Raw genomic sequence first — 21596 nt, forward strand, 5'->3', positions numbered from 1 at the left:
TATTCGGGAGAGGTGGTAGGATCTATGTACTGCTGCAGTGGTGGTTGCTGGCGTGTTGGTAGCGTTGATCTGGAAGGTGGTTTCCAGGGTCTGGGCGAAAAGTTCTGCCTGTTCTTCCGGTTCGTGTATTGTTCCTGGTGGAGTTTGAAGTGTGAGTGTTCTGGAGTTTGCTTCTGGTCTTGTGATGTTTTTCACTAACTTCCAGAATTGCCTGCTGGGTGCATCTAGCTCCTGGAGGTGGAGGTTCCAGTTTCTGATTTTGATTCGAAGGAGCCTTTTCCTGACTCTGGATACTAGGTGGTTCCAAAGTGTTTTGAACTGGGGAATTCTGGTACGTTGCCACTGCTTCCGGGCCCAACGCTTCAAGTGGATCAAGGCTGAGGTGCGTCGTTCTTCTGGAGTGGTCTGGTGTGATGGATGAGTCGTTGTTGAGGTGGTTGAGGCGATGGCTATGGCTGAGTTGATGGCTGCGGTCAGGGACGCAGTGGTGGCCTCTATGTCTTCCGTTGTTTCAATTATCCGGCGTGGATCTAACATGTCGCTGAGCAAGGATCTGTAGTGGTCCCAGTCTGTTGTGCGCAGAGTTGGAAGGGTTCGAGTTGTGAAGTGGTAGCTGATTGCGATCGTTTGTAGAACGGGTAGCCGACTGAGCTCTAACCTATAACTTTGGATTTCAAACCTTTGATTTACGGTTATTTGTGCTTTCACGTTTAATAAAGACTAATATTTTAAAGTATTTGTACTTTAAATAAATGGTTTAAGTAGACCCGTTTTTCATAAAGTTTATCTTTTTTAAATTATTGTTCAAAGCCTTTGTATTTTAATAAGTCTTTTTTCAAAGTCAATGCAAATGAATTGTGCTGCTATCTTTGGAGTTCTTTTAAACTATACGTTTGTGGACGTTTATATGTTTGTGGCCAATCATTTTGACAATGAGATCTCGGAAACTACAGGCTCTAGAAAGATGACGTTATCACTGATCGATTGCAAACTTTATGTAGATTGCCCAGTACTAATTGAATATTTAAAAAAAAAAACATGACCATTATTTCTTTATTAAATTTTTACGGGTAAACTGGAAGTATTGAAATTAGAAAAAAAAACTAAAGCATAATATCCTACACATTATACATTCCAACACTACACAGTTGTATACAGGGGTTGCATGTCTCTCCGGCGTTTTTTTCATGCCCAAATGATAATGAAAAACGAAGGATAACCATTTCTTCAGTGTAAGATGAATCTTTATTATTTTACCCAATGAATACCATATATCATTGACATAATTAATTGTGTATGTAATGTATTTGTTTATTACATACTGCATGCAAAAAGAAAGAAAGCACTTATCATACATGAATTAGAAACTCCAACAGGAAGTAGGCAAACGGTGCGAGATATTAAAAAAATAATCGAAAAATCTCCCCTTTATATGGTACTCCTTGCCGATTTTTATCAAGACATCTTTCACTTGTATCTGTAAAGAGACATGTACAAATGCAGTGAGGAATGACAAGGATATTCATGCTCATATGTGAATGATGCGCTGTGTAGAGAGCAAAGGTTCAGCTAGTATTGGATTAAACTATTATCAAAGTTTCCAATACATTGGCTTAGCAAAACTCTGATTTTCATTTATGATAGAAATATTTTAAACTATAGAAATTAGAATATTTGTACGTAACTTGCTAGTTCCTTTAAATCTTTTCAACGCTTCTGAATATGAAGATAAACAGGGTCATAGCTCACGAGGATTCTAGTTCCAGGGTGGAAGTTAATATTAGTTTGTGAACAGACGTCGAAGCGGAAAGCCGGAAGAATGTAGCACATAGCTAGCTTCATCTGCTGCCAGGCGTAGCGCATCCCAATACAATTGCGTGGTCCACTGCCGAAAGGTAAGTAGGTGTACGTATGAATTTTGTCCTTATTAGGCGATAGGAATCGGTCCGGATTGTAACGATCGGGTTCTGGGAAATATTCAGGGTTTCTATGTAAAGCCCACAGTGGAATCATCATCAATGTTCCTTTCTTCACTCTTAGTCCGTTGTACTGGAATGGTTGATGGCAGAAGCGTTCCAATCGCGGTATTGTTGGATACAGCCTCATGGCCTCCGAGATGCATGCAGTCACGTATGGAAGATCTTGAAGCAATTCTGGCGTGATTTCTCCTTTGTTCTTTTCCAATGCATCCATCACTTCTTTAGTCGCCTTTTCTTGAAGTTCTGGGTTCAAAGCCAGGTGATAGAGCATGAACGTTAATGAAGTAGCTGTGGTATCGAAAGCTGCCAGGAGGAAGTTCACCGCTTGACCAATCAATGTGTACTCATCGATGTTGAGAGATTTGTATTCGGGAGTCCTAGCCTGTAAAAACGAAATACATGCAATTGTAGGCCTATATTAATGTATTGATTCTTTATGTACGGAAGTTTACCAAAAAAGAAAATACTAAAAATTCTTTTGAGTAAAGAAATACCTTATCCCACATTTTCATTTATACAAATCCATTCTTAGTTTATGCTTATTGGTTTGCTTATTCTCATTGTACTGATATAAACATATATAAAATTAGTTCACACCCAGCAACTGCTATTAATGGCATATCTTAATATACTTATTTATAATATAGCTTATTTACTGTAAAGGGCAGTTAAGATATTCTTTCCTCGACCTACTCTGAGTCGAGTTTTCCCCTATCTAATGACATTGATACTCTTTTTGACTGTTTCTCAGTTAGCAATGAAGAAATTGTTACAAAAATTTGTATGGAGTTAAGTTAATAATAAAGGATTGGACTCACGGATTTATAATTTTTCTATAAGCCTTCAATTAAGTAGTTCAATTTTCTCCTTTTATCACTTAAAGATTTGCAATAGCGCGGTCTCTGTATCTATCTCTTTTAACAGTATACAAAGAATTTGGCCAAGTCATTTAATATAGGTTTCCAAGTCGTGTCTATGTCACAGCTGTAGACATTTCTGTATAACGATGTAAATAATATTATCGTATTATCAATCTGTACTTGTTTTATGAATATGATCAGAGGCGCAATAAGTGAGCAGGAATGTATATTGAAAAAGAAAAAAAAAAGTTTGTTGATTAGTTATTGATAGGATTATCATGAAGATGTAGTTGAATTCACTAAGAAGGATATTTGAAATGTATTTGTGATCTAATGGTTTCGAGTAATCATCTTCCAGAAATAAAAGGAAACATAAGATTCTAATATCGTATAAAAGGTCTTGCTGCTATTATTTATTTAATAATAATATAGAAATATAGATACGTAAACAGAGATCCCGTTATACAGTATATAACATTCTTATTCGTACACATTGTGTTTTCAAACAAAATATTTAATTTCTCCATTATACTACAATATTGTGCTAGCTAATTGTCATATTTGGATACATTAGGGCTTCACAAACTGAAAACCATAGAAAAAATAATTCGTATCAAATTAAATATTAATTAATAAAAACAAACAATGAGAGAAACCCTGTTTTCGTGCAACTTTTCTATTCGTACACACGGGCTATTATACCATAAAGAAATCATAAGGAAAACACAAACTTGGTACATGCTAAGTCTAGTCTTGTGTTTACTGTCATTGTCCTGTTGAAATCTGTACCTTTTTTTAGCACACTGCTTGACATATTTCTTTAATATTTCACAATATACATTGGCATCCATAATGCCACCAGTAAACTGGATGGTGTATGACATACAGGCCCACACCATAAGTAACCCACCACCATGTTTAGCTGTGGGGGGTATTCATATTATTATTCTCTGTATTTGGTTTTCTCCATATCCTACGTACCCCATCTGACCCAAAAAGGTTTATTTTCGTCTCATCGAACCATACAACACTATCCTAAAATTCTTGATCCATATCACGATGTTGTTTTGCAAACGCAAGGCGCTTCTTTCGATTCTCCTTATTTACACACGGCCTCTTTCGCGCGATTCGTCCATGGTACCCATGTTTCCACAACACACTTCGGACAGTTTGGTCACACATCTGCTTCCTGGACACATTTTCCACTAATGGACGTAGTTCGGGGACACTTATTTGGGATTTTCTCGAACTCTTTGAAGAATGAAACGTTCGTCGCGTGCTTTTAATTTACGTTCCTTTGGTTTCTTCGGTAAATTCCTCGTTGAATCGTGCTCTCTGAATTTTTGTACTATGTACTGCACAGTGAAGTGTGAGCTATTAACGGTACGTGCAATTTGACGTAAAGAATTTCGTCTCAGTGCTAAGTTTATAATTACCTCTTTTAGGTTGGAACTCAGCTCCTTCTGCTTACCCATTTTGATCCTTGGTGTTCGAAGGAAAATACGCGCTGCAGCTACCACTAACACAGGTCACCTACACCACCCACACTGCTTCAATACAAAACGAAGAATACTCGTGAATGATAATATTATGTGCGATTAACGCGACACGCCATATTAATGAACGAATAAAAATGTTGCATGAAAACATGGTTTTTTTCTTTATTTATTACTATTGGATAATTTTTAATACTACTTTGGATTGGTTTCTAAATTGAAATCTGTGATCAAAACCTCCTTTACTCATATACACATAGTGGATATAAAAATAATAAACTTAAAGTACACATATGTTACATTTTTTCTCATAAATTCAGGTGTACGAATAAGAATGTTATAAACTGTATCTGCTCCCCTCATCTTATTCAAGAAGGACCAATTACGAATTATGACACTAGGAAGGAGGAGTTCGTCATATTTGTCATTTTCGCTTAAACTTCACTTCAGTGTATTCATTCAGCTCCCACCTCACTCATTACCACTTTAGCAATTTTTGTGGTTGCTCTCAAAACTAGAAAGGGTCTCTTAAATCTCAAATATTTCCAGGTCTTATAATTGGTGATTTGTTTTTCAATTATAAATTAGGTTTTATAGTTATTAAAATTCTAAATGACCTATTTATTAGCTCACTTATCAATCAACTTTTGTGTGTACTACTACTAATAATAAGAAACTCGTAACATAAGAGTCCGTAAGGGTCAGGCCCTCTCATTCTGCTGTGACACTCATAACTTAGGGAAAAGATACGGTCACTACATACGGCCCGCCTTCGCAGGTAATGATTCCTTTCTTTCAAGCATTTCTTCGTTTTCCTTTGCGACGTTGTTTGGACTTCACACTGCCGCTATTGTCTGGATTTTCACAACAGAGTGCTGACCAGACTAAGCGCTGTTTAACTTCGGTGAACTCACAGACATCAATAGAGCAAGCAAACATAATATTGGATTAATAATAAAATCCAATTTTTACTTTGATAATTTTTAATGATTTCCTAGAACGCTTATGCTAAATTGCTGCTAATTATTATCGTTTATTTATATGAAGGAAATTTAAAATAAACATTTTTTGTAATAGGAATATCTTTCCAGTTAGCGTGTATGCTGTCGGATTCTATTCCCTGAATTATAGATTTTTCTGCATTGATCCAAAATCGTGAGGCAATTGGTAATCGAGGGAACTGGTAATGGGAGTTGAAGTGCTGACCACAGATTGCCGAATAATAAGAGCGTAATGCAATGATTGCAATGTATAAACGTATTTTTCGCACAACTCACATTTTCTTTTATATCACAGTACCTGATGTAAAATAGGTTGAATCTCTAAAATAGTAAGGGTTGCAATGATTATCAATAATAATAAAACATCAATAGAATTCAATAACTACCACCTAAATAATAAAATTTGATAGAAAAAATTAACACAAATAATAATAATCTCTGCATAGAGCCTTAGAGACTCGTCTAGATTTACATGAAAGGATTTTAACTAGCTAACAGTTTTTGTGTAAACTCAAGGAACTGATTAGGGTAGGTGAGCGGTTATAGCATTCGATTTCGAAGTAGAATATCCAGATTCGAATCCGATCAGGTCTAAACTTTCAACATATTTCAATCCATACTCATTGTGAATGTGATAAGCAGGATCTGCTGTAAGGGAAGAGATGTTAGAATGACGGAGAACCATGAATTGCGAAAAAGATTTACAAACTCAGTTCCTTCAATTGTTCCAGATTTGATATTTTCAGTTTATTTCAATCACTTTTTAACTCATATATGATCACTGTTATTTTCTTTATCTTTATTTGCAGTATGTAGTGAAATAATACATTGTGCACACAACGAGCTATAGTGTCTCTGATATATGACACTCATTGAACAACACGCTTGAAATAATACAGATTAATTTTAAAGCGCATAGATAATCCACAGGTTTCCCGAAGTGCTTGAAAAGTTACGTGTAAGTTGGTTTGCAACTCTCCAGGTGTTTATGTGACCAGTGATTAAAGAAAGTACCGCACTGGACCTAATTGAGTACGACACTCAGGGATTCAAGTACTGTTGTCATTGACTGTACAATTATTTGGGTACATGAATTTTCATACAACTATTCCACCTATATTAATGAAATACATTGCATATTCCAATAATATATTTTGAGGTGGACAAACACAGTGCTCGTGGGTTTTCTCGGGGTTCTCCCGTTTCCTCCCACTTTCTTCATTCCACCATTTCAACCATTTGTCATAATCTACGTCTACTTTAGCCTACCCGGCATAAGCGTGAGACGTAAAGCTTAAAGATTTCATTCAATTTCATTTCCAATAATATCATCATAGGTATTCTGCCTTTATTAGCAGGTCACTTGCCGCAGCTGTGAAGCTTCCAAGCTCCACGGTCCTCCGCTAACCTCTTCGTCTTCGCGTATGATCTTTCTGTTTTAATATCATCCATTAATTGTAGTCTCCTTCGCCCCCTTCCTCCCTTTCCTACCACCATACCTTCTAGGACGTCCCTCATGATACAATCTCTTCTTAGGCAATGTCCCAACCAGTTTCTCTTCCTCTTCCTAATAATATCTAAAAGTATTCTTTTCTCCCCCACCATTTCTAACACTCTCTCATTCGTTTTCTGCTCGACCCAACTAATTCTTTCTATTCTTCTCCACACCCACATTTCGAAGGCTTCCTGTCGATTTTCGTCACCTTTACGTAATGTCCACGTTTCCGCCCCATAGAGTACAACACTCCACACGAAGCATTTTATGAGTCTTTTTCTGAACTCTTCATTCAAGGTCCCACAAAACAGACTTTTCTTCCTCCTAAAGGCTTCTTTCGCCATTCCTATGCTTGCTTTTATTTCACGTTCGCACTTCATGTTATTACTAAGAATACTACCCAGCAGGGCCGGCGCTAGAAGTTTTGCCGCCCTGGGCGGTACTTTCACATGCCGCCCCTTTATTGTTTTGTTTCTCAAATTTTGCCGCCCCTATATTCTTTTCTTTTTTCAAATTTTGCCGCCCATCAGACTTGCCGCCCTGGGCGGTGGCACGGCTCGACCCCCCCTCGCGCCGGCCCTGCTACCCAGATATCGAAAACTATTCACTTGTTCTATTTTCTCCCCTCCTACTTTTATATTTGACACAGACCCCTTCGTTCCAATCACTATGGCTTTTGTCTTTCTAACATTTATTTTCATCCCATATTCTTCAAAGCCCTTTCTCATTTTTTCTAACATTTTATTGATTTTCTTTTCAGAATAATATACTGTTGGATATTTGACCGACAGAATTGTATACAACAAGAATTTTAGGAATGATAAAAAGTGGATCAAAAGATTGCGACCTTGGCCAATAATTAGTTTTTGGATCAGAGACCTCAACATTTTTGAACGGTCCCTAAATCAAGTTTTCGTATTTTCTATGAAATAAGCTCATCATACTGAATTAAGTGATAGTTTGGGTTTGGCTACACCATATGTAGTTCTCCAGATATAAGACATAGAAGAAAACTTTTGATTAAAATATATTGGATCATTTGATCCAATAACACAAAACCTCACCTGTTGCTCAAGGTCGAGCAATATGTCTATGAAGTCGCCGAACTTTTGATTGGATTTCCGCCTTTCCCTGAAGATGTCCTTGCACATTGCTGTGAAATAGTTCAGAGCTTTTCTATCAAACAAATCAAAGTAGTCCTGAAGAAACGGAAGAAAAACTGCAATAAAAATATGCATGTTTATATTAAATGTAGCTCACAATAAACTATTAAAATAGATATGTTTATTTATAGTTAAGTTAGTGATATGTTACAATTGCCTACTGATTAGCAAATCATAAAAGATGTAATATATTCTTTGATATTTAATAGCCACTTCTGCAGTTACAGTTCGGCCATCCTAGAACCGTAGCCAACCTTCAGATATGCATAAATCCTACCAAAGGACATGGTGTAACCGTTTGTGAAAATCACACTTAAAAATCTTTAAAATATATTTTCTTAATAAAGAAAATAATAAATCAAAATTAAGATGGTGTTATTCGATCATTCAAAAAGTGGTAGCAGCTGCTTTTGCAAGCTAAAAAGTAAAAACAGTGTTACCAACAAATTCAGTTATACTAACCTTTCACGATCACTGAAATTACCAACAATTTTCTTATCGTATTTGTTAAAAAAAACTAAATTAAGTATATATTCCAGTTTAACAAATAACATTTTAAAAATAAGTTCTACAAAACGTTAAATGTATGTACGTAATATCCTTGAATCTATTGGGGAATAAAAGAAAATTTAGAATTACTGCCCTATGGCGACCAGGTTTAGAAACTACTTTAAAGAAAAACAACGCCCGTCAAACAGGCATAATTTGGCAATCCACCAAGAGTAGCCATTAGTGTCTCATTATTCATTCTCGTAAGCAGAAGATCTCTAGTTTTTCAATATAACATTTTTTTATCTATTTATGCTTATTTCAATTTCAACCCATAAATTATTTTTTAAAAAAGTGCCATGACTAGAATTTAATGTTGTAAATAATAGGAAAACAAAATTAAAACCCTAGGACCAAAATTTAGGTTAATAATTTGTTATTAACTGTTTGCAGCTATTTACCTTATAATGCAACTTACACTTCGAACCCATGTCACAATATCTACTTTGTGGTTAGCGTTTGTTTTTAGTTTTCGTAATATTAAATGTTAAAAACTTCTTTTACACTTTCACAGATATTAGACATGTATATATTGCACTCTAAAATAACTAAAGGGTAAGATATAACTATCACTTCACAGAAAAGTTTTGTAATGAAAGAAAACTCGCTTCTTGAGAGGACTTCACAGTATTAGCGGATATAAAATGCTTTGAAATAGTTTTTGCTCCTGTGGAAGCATAGTGCTACCGCACTTCTCATATTTGACCCAGGAGAATCCTTAACATCCAGGAAATTTGCATCTTTGTCTCATTTCCAAGTGTGAAGGGGGATGACATACGTCTTGCCTTACATCTCTTGGAGACATGTGTGTTTTGGATCTTCTTTACTTGAATCTGTTCCTTCAGGACGTTGCTTGGTCTTCCACGTTTAGATCCACAGGTACCAAACTGACATAAGCATTGAGCAATTTTCATACGAAATTGCCTAAGTTTCATACTTGTAGTGGTCCCCTTGCTTTCTCCTACTCGTCTATACAGAATCTATGAGTTCACAATTCTAAAAGATGGTAGAATAGCGTAAGGTGCCACTTTCGAGATCGTATAAGTGTTTTGTGTTTACCCGTAATGGTATCAAACAAGTGAACCCCTCCCATGTCTATGTTGTAAAGTTTTATTACTTGTAAACATGACATATTAAAATTCAACACATCGGAATTATGTTGCGTTCTAGGGACTTTTTCTTGTAGCACTTGCAAAAACGGAAGTATACAAGCTGCGACAAAATACACTTACGAAAAGAAACAACTGTTGTGAGATTTGTACGCAAGAACTAAGTGTGTAGCTAATCAGCTATACAATGCATTAAAGGGTTAATTCTTAAGTTGCCTTTGAACATTTAACGTGAACCTGTATTAGAAGCATCAATTGTAATTTTGTCTTGAAAATCTTGTTTGTCATGCCCTCATTTCTTGTAAAAGGGTGGTCTTTCCTCCAAATCATTGTAAAAACCTATGAAAGAAGCTACTAGTATACTGCTTACGGGACATTTTTAAAGGGACATGTGAGTTCCATTTAAATTTTTCTCAGGCAGTCGGTAGGCTTTCTAATATAAAAGGACAATCCCGATTAAAATGGGACGTCTAGTCACCATATTCTACCTAGAAGAAAGCATGTCCCACCACGTAATGTTGGAACATATGAATTTGATATTATATAAGCAAAATAGTTACAAGCATTGTTTTCGACTTGAAATATTGACACTTTCTCTCGGGTAAATATTTTATTTAACCATTCAATATCTATTAACTGAGTTTATAGGACTCCTTAATTCATTATTTTATAGTATAACTAATTACATAATTCAGTGGAAGTATTGGGATTCCTTTGTGGCAATAATATTATTGGCATACATGCTCCTGATTTTATATTGGGGTTCATGTGGTTCAGGTTAAAGGTTAAAATTACACAAATCTTAGTTTTATATTAGTCTCGATCCATGAAAAGGGATGTAAAACTTGACAACAACCAAACCACATCACTATGCATCTCCTCTCGGAAGGGTTCATAGATCTTCCGAGAGAAAATGTATAAATCGACCATTTGCTTCTGGTTCACACCTATATTTTTTGTATACTCTTCAGTCTTTATATTCTTCAGAAACTTTTATAATAATTCACAGTGTTTCAACTTACTAAGACCTTAACTGCTAGTATCACTGTACTAGAGATGCAAGGGCTCGGGAAAAAAACGGCTTTTTTGGAAAAAAGAAAACTCGGTTTTTTCTGCTTCGCTTTTTTGCTTGGGAAATTTTGGGCTTTTTTGAAAATTCTGCTTTAAATTGATAAAGCAGATTTTGTTTCGCTTCTCTATAACACAAAAAATCATTTAATTAGTGGTTGGTGCCGATAATAATATAAAACCTCGAAAATTAACCATGAATTTCGAAAAGATATTTTACTTCTCAACATATTTACATTATGCATTCCAAAGGATTAACCAATGCATATAATAAGATTTTTTAACCTCATATATACAAAAGTAAGCAGGGTTGGGAAGAACCATGGTTGTTTTTGAAAATGCCAAAAACCCGTTTTTTGGGGGAAGTTTAAACTAGGCTTTTTTTTGGCTTAAACGAGGTTTTTTGGGGGGGTTTATATATATTTTGCTTTATGTATTCATTTTACATATTGACAGAAGTAAGTTTCTTTCACCTTGGTGTTATTATGCAACAACGGGGTTATGCTGGAAGAGCTCACATAAGCTTAAAGAAGTCCGGTCAGTAAATTTCTTAAATTGAGAAACTCCCGCCCTAGCCATCGGGAAAATCCCGTCATTATTTTAAATGTAAAACAATAACGGGAAAATCCTGTTATTGCTTTGCATGTAAAATTTAAAGGTCAACGTATCATAATCAGTACGCTAAAACTGAGGTATTAAATTACAAATTTAGTACGTACATATCATTGAAAGTACAATCCAAGCTAATGTTGGATGCTACGTAGGCAATCGATAAATTTTGCCAATTTATATCAATATATTTAAGCAATCTTGGTTTCTTTATAAAATAACAGGCATTCAGGCATGCAGAACTATACAATTTGGTTTGGTTTCGTATGTTCAGGCTTAACATCCTTACGTAATACCGAGATTATCAAGGAGAAGACTCGCCTAAAGTTACATCCGAACCGCTACTTTGTTTACGCATTAAAGAAGGGTTGTGGTTCAACCGAGAATTGAACATGGGACACCTTGATTAAAAGGTGAAAAGGAAATAAAACTAATGCAGATTGTTTGATATGTGGAAACGTCACCATGAAGTTTACACGATTCGCATTTTTCGTACTTTTTATTTTTTGGTTTAAACCAGTTGTTTATTTTTTTTTAAAAAAAAAAGAAACAAAACAGCTGGCGTAAACCAGCTAACCCTAAAAGTAAATACTTCTTTTTAAAAATACACAAATAACTAGCAAAATTCTATGGAGTATTTTTACTTCAAAATATTCCATACCCTCTTTTTGAAACAAAATAAAATTAAAATAAAACATAAGAGAAATACTTAGATTTATATGATACACTTAAAGGCTGCACATCTAGAGCTTTTGGTTCTGTATATTCTTGAAATTCTATAGCTTTATATAACCACCATCATGGTTTGCTCAGTCCTCAAGTTTTCTGAATTTTTAACAAGAGTGATTCAACATATGAAGGGTCTGAGGCAAGAACATGGTAACCCACAATTTTACTATTTTAAGAAATTAGAGATTTTCTGCTGCACAATCCATTTTGAAAGTCGGAAAGCTGATTTTTCACATAAGACTATACATGAAAGGACTAAACGAAGCGGTATAAGTTGCTGTCTATCTACTGCATAACTCAGCAATTGAAAATTTGTTGGTTACCATCTTCTTGGCTTACACCCTTCATATCATTACGGAACTCCCCCCGCCCCATCACCACCACCAAGTAAAAGGACTACGGAATATATTTAAGATAAATACAACTGTACAACAAACATGACTGAGTGGAGCATTTGCGCTTCTATCAGGAAGTTCGGGATTCAACCCACCATTCGACCATTCTAACAAAGCTTTTCATCATTCCATCTGTGCGTGTACTGTGAGTTGGCCGACTTCCTTTCTTATTGTTTTTAAATCATTATTATTACTAATTACCAGCAGTAATGGTTTTGCGAAGGTTAGAGGGGCTGTCTTTCGGACTGAAGCCTGTTCCCCAAAATTACAGAATGTCTAAAACAAAGGAAATATCTATTAATTATGCCTTTACTCATAAACTTTAAGTTCCCGTCAAATAAAAATTACGAATGTTCAGAAAAACTAAACTTTAGAAAGAAAACCCCCTCCCAAAATACTCTTCTAAATCCGCCAATAATTCTCAATATAAAATGATCTTCATTCTCAGTATAAAATGATCTTGTATTCGGAAGATTATCGCTAAATATATCAACGAAACGAGATATTATGCCTGTACTCATAAACTTCAAGCTCCTCCCAAATAAAATTAGGACATTTTAGGAAACGAAACAATCAGAGAAACCCCTCCCAAAGTCCTTTTCTCTATCCGCTACTGATTATTTGTATAAATTAGTATTCAAGATTGTATCTGAAAAATTATTGCTAAATCGTTGCACAGCTACAGTATAACAGAAATGTGGAAGTACGGTTTGACGGATATATTGAAAAAGGTACGCTTTGACGGATATATAGAAAAACATAAGTTAAACTTTTGCGCTACAAGCTAGAGTACTAAGCTCTTAGAAATGAAACACAGATGACAAACTATAATGATCTAGAGAAGAAAAAAATGTCGATAACTCAAAAGTTAAATAGCCTCTAAAATTGCCCTCAAATACTACATTCTTCATGTTAGCTTTAATTCGTAAAACATGTGCTCCATCCATCTTGATGGTGAATTTCAGAGAGAAATATGGCATTTAGGTCATGGAATTATTATCTAACTATAGAATATACTATAAGAAAGCTATTTAGATAGAAAAATCATGAAAATGAAAAAGCCAAAATTTCCAAAATTCTCGTTTTTTTCCCCAAAAAGCCGGCTTTTTATGTGATAAAAACCATCGATTCAAAAAAGCCTCCTTTTTTGCATCTCTACACTGTACTGAACTTGGAGAAAAATAAAAAAACTAACTACAGAAAATGTACGTTTTCTAAGTGACGTCTACATCCTTATTGTAGATGCATTAGAATATAGTAAATTTGCGTACTTACTGCTTAAATATAACGGAGCTGGATTCTCTATTGGATTCAGCAGAGCAATTCTCTTTAACATTACACCAAACTCATTATTTGGATCGCGTAGAGACTGAATTTTAGTTCCAAATACAGTAACGCCTATGATGTCTGTTCCCAATGCAGACAAGATGCTGAAAGAAGAATTTGCTATTGTAAACGTTACTTTATTGAATTCTCCTATGAAAGTAAATTGACTGATTATATATAACTGCAACGGAACAACTTTCTAAAATAATTTCCCACTAATGAGCTAGTTGTATACAAAGAGAAGGAAGAACATCTTGTTTTCTGTTCATTTTACCATAATGATTATGAATTACTTCTGTTTCAGTTTGATTCCTACTTTTAGAGCCATGCAACTGCAGTATAGAAACTATTGCTGGATAATTGTGAAAATGTACGATCACATATTAAAGAAACTTAACAGTTGAAGTCATCTTTCCTTACCTCTTTCTCAATACAGTAATTTACTGCAGACAAATTCATCCCTTTGAAAATTTTGTATGAAAAGATTTTACGTGTGCATATACTGTTAAGCTTATTTCAAAGGAAGATAATCATTTAAGTTCTTCTAAGTCACTTTACAAGATATGAAGACATGATTTTTTTAATTCCTGGAAAGTCATTTGTGATGTGGTTAAGATGATCAGTTGAGTTTTATTACGTTTTAGCTAATAGGTGCATAAATCTTAACCGACAGTCATTTGTTATTATTCAACTAATAAAAGCAAACTTAATAAACTTATTAATACAAAAATGGTAAAAATGTAAATAATCTATGCTTAGACCGGATTGCTAACATCAAGGTTATGAGAAAAAAATTCTGAAAACTTCGACTGTCTTTGAATGGCGTAGAATATTCAAAGATAATGTAAACGAGAACCCTTTGATGCATAAGAATGACAAAAATTGAAATATGAACAGACTGTGAGATTGGCATGATCTGACAGATGAGAATTGTGTTAATAACTGCTAATGAATTGCAAAAGAATAAAAAAAAAATCAGGCTAAGATTATGCAAAAATATCTCAGGGAAGTTGGTGCCTCGGCGCCAAGTCATAGTGCGTTTATTGTGAGAGAAATGTTTGGTCTCAAAAACTTAATAGCATAATTAGCTCATCCTCTTACCCATCAGTGATTAAAGACTTGCTAAAAATACAAAGATTTTCTGACGGCGTGGCAAAGGAGCTGAAGAGTATTCGGGAGGGACAGTTCTAGTCCTACTTCCGGAAGTGAGGCCTCCATGGAAACCTTACATGGTGCGGAGACTATTTTGAATGCAAGTATAGTCATTAGTGCTTAGTTCCTAATGTATATGTTTGAAAGGGAAATTCAGAATAAGTTTTCATATTTATTGCATTGACTAACCACATCTCATCACCTTGAAAACGGAAACAATCATAAGTTTTGAAATCTTTTCGGAAAGTCAGTAACACCGTTATATAAAAGCAATGCAAATTTACTCGCCAAAGTTTTAAATTGGCATTTAAGATGTTACGTGGTTTTTTGTTTTGCTAAGCTGAAATACGCAGAAATCCTATAGATAAGAATTATTATAAGAAATATAGTTAATATTTGCACTAGGAGGAACTCGCCTAATTTCCCTCATTTAACAATTATTACTGTAGGGCATGTTTCCCTTTATAGATATTTGTCCTGGTCATTAATGGCCGGTGGTTATTAATGGCCGATAACTTTCATTATTATTTTCACTGAAGAATTAAATGAATTATATTTTTCTTCCCTTATGTTATCGCATTTACGTCAATCAATACGGACACTTACTGTTTGACATCCTGAATAGGGTTCCGTTCAATATCCTTTTGTATTTCGTGAGTGATAGCCTCCGTACAGTCCTTCATCATATCAAACATCCTCTTCAGCTTTCCTGATGTGAAAGTGGGAGTGAGGGCTGACCGTACAACCTTCCATTTCTCCCCGATAATGAAGTCCAGTATTTCTCCTCCTGGATGGCTAGTGCGCATGTCACGACGGCTATGGAACGAATCGAACTGCTTCACAGTTACTTCTCGAACTAGTTCAGGGTCCACAATGAAAATTTGAGGGTAGCGACCCTCGTACATTCCCCAGATTTTTCCATGTCTGAAAGAGATACACAAAAAAATATATTAGGTAGAGATTATGAATTTTTAAAGTAGACAATTTTAGTTATACTCCAGTTTTTTCTGTGAGATGTTTGTTGTTGCTGTCTAAATTTAATGTTGTTGATGTTGTTGATGTTGACTAAATTTCGTATTATATTTAGAATACGTCATGCGTATATGGTTACGTCTAAATTTAACTTATTCACAGTATGAGAATTATTAGCATAGCACTGATATTTCATTCTTAACCCTTTGTGGTTCCTATGGTACAATTTGTACCATACGCGTTTTTCATGGTACATTGCGTTATTTCTCTTCTATTTGAGCTTTTTCGTCCGGTTTTTTTTCAAGTCCAGAGGCCTTGTAGAAGACATTACGTATGGTTTCAGACCGTCCTGCGTCCAGACATAGGAGGTGATGACGTCATAAGTCAAAAATTTCTTTTCTCATTTTCTAAGCCTATGTTCAATATTTTTTGGCGGGCTTATTTTTCCACGTAGAAGATTGAAAGTTTGCACAAACATTCAGTCCACCAAGTAGTATTTACCCGATTTTTTGTTCCGATGTCAGTGTTAAAACAGGGGGGAACCAGAGGGGCAAAAGGTTAAAAAAGGGATTTTTTACCCCCAAAATCCCTTTTTTCGTCATTTTCCCGCGTCACATACATGATAGGACCACGTGAGTCATAACGTCTGAAAGGCAGTTCCATTCTGAAGAGAACGACGGTCGAATTGTTATTCTAGGGTAATTAGGGCCGTCTCAGTGATTTTTTATCCAAATATACTTTTGTATAGGGTAAAAGTGGGGCATGGTAGGGAAATTTTTTCTAGCGGGCCTATTTTTTCACGTAGAAGATTGAAATTTTGCACAAACATTCAGTCCACCGAGTAGTATTTACCAGAAGTTTTTTTCGATTTCTGCTTAAAAACAGGGGGAGTCCAGAGGGGCAAAAGTTGAAAAAAAGGAAATTTTGCCCCAAAAAATCCCTTTTTTTAGGAATTTCCCGCCTTAGATACATGATGGAGATATGTGAATGGTACCGCCTGAAAGACAGTTCTATTCTGAAGAGAATGATTGGCGGATTATGGTTCTAGGGTAATTAGGGATGTCTCAGGAATTTTTTCCCTGAGATCATAGTGTTTTATGGTAATTTGGGGCATTGTGGGAATTTTTGATAAAAATTTTCCCGCCCTTACTATTCAAGATAGAAACTTGAAAATTGGCACACACATTCAGTATACCAAGTACTATTTATCAGATTTTTTTAGATGACTACGATCACACAGGGGGGGGGGTCCAGGGGGGTCCAAAGTTCGAGAAAAAAAATTTCCCTCCGAAATTTTCACTTTGACATTTTTTCCCGCTTCTGGTATATGGTATGAGCATGGAAGTGGTACCATTTGAAAGCCAGCTCTATTCTGAAGAGAATGAGGTATGAACCATGATCCTAGGATAAATAGTGACGATACAGTAGCTGCTTGACTGAAAGTCTAAAAAATAGCCCAAAAAGCCAGGGTTAATTCTGAACGTTCAGTTCTTCGTCGTAAAGATACTTTTAAAGCAATATTGATCGATAAAGGATAATCATAGGGACACATTCATTTCGCATTTGTTTTCAAGTTACTATAGTTGTAAGAAAATGTGATAGAAAAATATTCAAATTTGAGACTTGTCACCAACCTTAAGGTACTTAGATGACATCCGGATCATCCTGATGTGATAAACAATATGATATGATATGATAAACAATATGATATGATATGATAAACAATATGAATATGATATAGTCACAATTATTGATAAACTGACCCTTAAGGTATGAGAGACATTAAATAAAATACAACAATTCAGTGTATTCTATAAGAACCAACAGCTTAACATACTAGTTTGAATTACATTTGGTATCGTCTTTTCCCTCGTGCTGAATGGTCTTTGCACACTCAGAAAAAGACCGCATGAACAATGGAAATCAGGATGGAAGGAATCAGGCAAATTGAATTCTGGTAACCGCACAAGACTGTAATAAGTACTGACAAATAACTCCTTTCTTTCAATTCCCATATAACTTCAATGGGTAATGATGTAACATATATCAGAAAAATATAACATATATGAGAAAAATATAAACATGCGTAACTCCAAGACAAACTCGGTGATTGGTATAGGCTATAACAAAATACACGTTTAGTTATTTCACACTCGAACATGAATCTCAAATTATGTCCTAATATGCTACATACATAACAGTATCTACTGTCTTATTAAACTACTTATACAACGTATTTGTTTGATACAGAATAGAATAATATTTCCAAGTTCTGGACATTAAATATAACACTGTCATGATAATAACTACTACTTTCAGTTCAATATCAGATCATATCGTCTTAACGTCCTCGCAATATTGGCAGAACTTTATACAGTTTCAAATAATGTGATGAGATTTCAACATGAAGACTCTTCGCAAAAACGACGCTAAATAATAGAAAATTTACAGTAAGAAGGTATAAAATGATAGGAGCGCATCTATGCTCATTCATTTATGTTCTAATTTAATTTTTTCCAATTAAAAGCGAGAGTTTGCACATAACAATCTTACGACGAAACTTCCCTGCGTACGGTAAAACATCCTTCACATCTCTTTGCACAGTCATTTGCATTGTGACTCAATTTTGATTTCAAGGTCGCACACAGCCACTTAAATTTTTTAACTCGTTTCTGGCTTTGTAAAGCCATACGTCGTATGCGAAAGTACTGCTTTGCCTTTTTTTACTTTACGCAGCTACAAGAAGGATTTTTATTGCGGAGAAAAAAATGGGTAGAAAAAGTATGTTGATTGGATTCAGATAACCAAAATTATTTGTCATTAGTCAGCAACAAAATTCTTGCCTCTGTAATGGTAACTTACAATTCACAAGGAGTGGAAAATAGTACTGTGTCTTTACTGACAACCAATGGCGATTTCAGATTTCTCCTGGGGAGGACTTATAAAACATGAAGGTATCGAAAGTAGTTCCAAAGATGTGTTAACCACGTTGTGCACGTTGAGTGTTGCCCAGGTTGTAATTTTTTAACTGGGGCAGGAATCCGTTTTTCGGGTAACTCTATGAAATCGTCAGTGCTATTAACCTACATTGAGCATAAAAGGACATATGACCCCCGGGGATCCCAGGAGCTCCGGAAGCAATTTCTTCCTAGACTGCCCCTAAAACCATCACTGACTAAACTGTAACTTCAACACTAATTGCTTGTTTACACAGCTACATTTTATATTGCCAGCTATAGTCAAATAATAAAATAGTCACGTGATTCGTTTGGACCAATCACGAAAACAAAATTCTTCAGAGCCTTTCTTCTACGCTACACTGAACTGAGAACAAAACTAACAAACAAGGTTTTCCAAGTGTCTCACTTCAATTTCCTTGAAACTACTACAGTGAGTAAAGAGATCTAAAGTAAGACTTACGTGATTTTTTATATCGCTCAACCTGGAAGATGAAGGGATAAACCCCTTTAAATTGGGATAATAAAATGTTTTGTACTGGTTAGTAACGTACCTTTAGCGCATTAATCTATTGCTTCTAATTTTTGTTGAGTTCGCTCTTGTTTGTCAGCATTTAACGTCTGAGAAATTTGTTCATAAGGTTTCTGTTATTATTATTGTTGTCAAGAATTTAGTTGTTGGAAATGTAAGTAGTCAAATTTGCATTGTTGGACCGCTACTCGACGACTATAAGTGAATATTTGTATGTTGAATTCGTAAACACCACGCGTGGCTGCCTATATTCCAAATATCCCTAGATATTTTCTTTCGAGGACCATAATCTTCCCATTTTTCATGGATATTTTTAAATCAGTTTACATCTTAGCACTATCGGCTGGTTGAGTGGATCTACTTAGAAAGGTATGATTAACGTTTCTCATACTGTTGCTCGCGGACAACCACAAGTGGCCCTAAAGATAGGTAAGCTCTTGCGATCCTCTTAGATTGAAGAATAGTTTAAAAAAAAAAGACAGAAAAAATAAAAATTATGTGAATTCCGTGTCACATACTACAGTTAAAGATCTCAAATAGGTGCACTCGTAGACTATCGAAAGAATGCACTAAAGAATTCAATATGGAAAAGACTGTACAACCTTAGTCATCAAACATTGATCCTTTCAAACCTGATTTTATTCTAACTATTAAAAAATGTTTAACGAAATCATCAGATAGTAAGTTATTCTATTAATAGTAAAGTCTCGTATTCATCTAAAGTACCAAATGTTCTAAAGGATTGAGGATTTAGATTTCTGGGCTTTCGGCATCTATGGCCATTTATCCCGTCTTGTATGAGGAATGACGTTCCAGGGCGTGCACACTATCCGGGAAAAGGGAAGAAAGGAAGCAGCCTGGGACCTATAAAATAGGTGCCACCCCCGCATTTGCCTGGTGTCAATGAGGAAAAGAGGAAAACACAATTGAGCGTGGCTGGCCTGAAAAAGCGTTTTACTTTTTCGACCGCGTGCCCCAACCGGGAATCGAACCCGGTTAGTGACTATGCTACGCAGGGCCACCTCTCAACTAAATCATTTCAAGTATAAGAAATAAGACGATACACCAGGGGTTCTCAATCTGTGGTACGCGAACCACTGTATGACTTATATTAGTAAATAATATCCTTTGGTTGCATGTCAGTGAAAGAGGTTGAGACGTCTTGCGATAAACTGCCAATGGAGACAGAGATTGAAGGGGTTAAAAAATAAAAACTAACATATCTTCTATTAGCAGCAATATTAATTTACCAATACTGATAAAAGGGAATTATTATTATTATTAATACTACATAAAAGAAATATACATATACTGGTATATGCTTAAAAATAAATTTGCTTTAGAAAGGGACACAAGTAGATACCTCTTTATTTAGAATATTCTGACTAATAAAAGTGATCTCCAGTGAAAACAGTTTGAGAAACACGTGTCAGATAGGTAAGTTAGAACATACTTTCATGGAAATCACTCAGTCATTATTACTATTATTATTATTATTATTATTATTATTATTATTATTATTATTATTATTATTATTATTATTATTATTATTATTATATGTAGTTGTTGTTGTTATCATATTACCCATTTATAATTTTCCATGTGATCGTGAATACAGTGTTTCGGCTTGACCCAATGTATGATCTTATTCCAAAGATCTGGCCACCACATCTGAAAGAGCTTAATATTATTCACGTATTGTTTCAATTAAGTGAAACAAATTTTAATCTTCGTTGGCGATTGAGGTCTGAATTATTGGAATTCTCTTTATTACGATTCTGAGAGTGTGACCTTCCAAGGTAGTTATTTGCTAGTGGCTGAAATTTGGAGGTCTTTATCCTCAGAGATGCGACACAGAGAAACATTAAGAGCGAAGGAAGAGTGGACGATGAGATGAGGACGGATGTAGTTCTAGAGAACTGTTGGTAGTAATCATGGGTCTTCTGTTAGTGTATCTAGAAGGACATTGATTCCGCTATCTGCCTGCTACCTATTGAAGGCAGAAAATGAATACGTAAAATGAAAGCAAGGATAGGAATTATGAAAAGAGCATTTAGGAAGAAGAAAACATGTATTTAAATATCAAATATTTCGTCTGCAATATTGCATTATATGGAGCAAAAATATGAATATACACAAAAGCGATGAGAAAAAAGTGGGAAGTTTAGTCATGTGAGTATCGAGGAGAATGGAAGAAAATTACC

The 21596-nt window shown here is 35.2% G+C and overlaps 1 protein-coding gene across 2 annotated transcripts in view; it reads right to left on the reverse strand.

Annotated features, from left to right (window-relative positions):
* Positions 1-1222: 1222 nt before the first annotated feature.
* LOC145682951 (cytochrome P450 3A40-like) overlaps positions 1223-21596 on the reverse strand; it is a 32574-nt gene continuing 12200 nt past the window's right edge. The window contains exons 1-5 of one of the 2 annotated variants that reach the window (XM_081754314.1): positions 19415-19501; positions 15538-15855; positions 13729-13883; positions 7896-8050; positions 1225-2361 (exon numbers count right to left, since the gene is read on the reverse strand). In XM_081754314.1, coding sequence (XP_081610440.1) covers positions 1708-2361; positions 7896-8050; positions 13729-13883; positions 15538-15836 — 1263 coding nt within the window. In that variant the 5' untranslated portion in view covers positions 15837-15855; positions 19415-19501 and the 3' untranslated portion in view covers positions 1225-1707. Of the gene's footprint in view, positions 2362-7895; positions 8051-13728; positions 13884-15537; positions 15856-19414; positions 19502-21596 lie in introns of those variants that run through there. The other variant, XM_081754311.1, reaches the window with a different exon arrangement.

Source organism: Thermobia domestica, chromosome 1 (genome assembly GCF_964235325.1).
Source record: "Thermobia domestica chromosome 1, izTheDome1.hap1.1, whole genome shotgun sequence".
NCBI lineage: Eukaryota > Metazoa > Arthropoda > Insecta > Zygentoma > Lepismatidae > Thermobia > Thermobia domestica.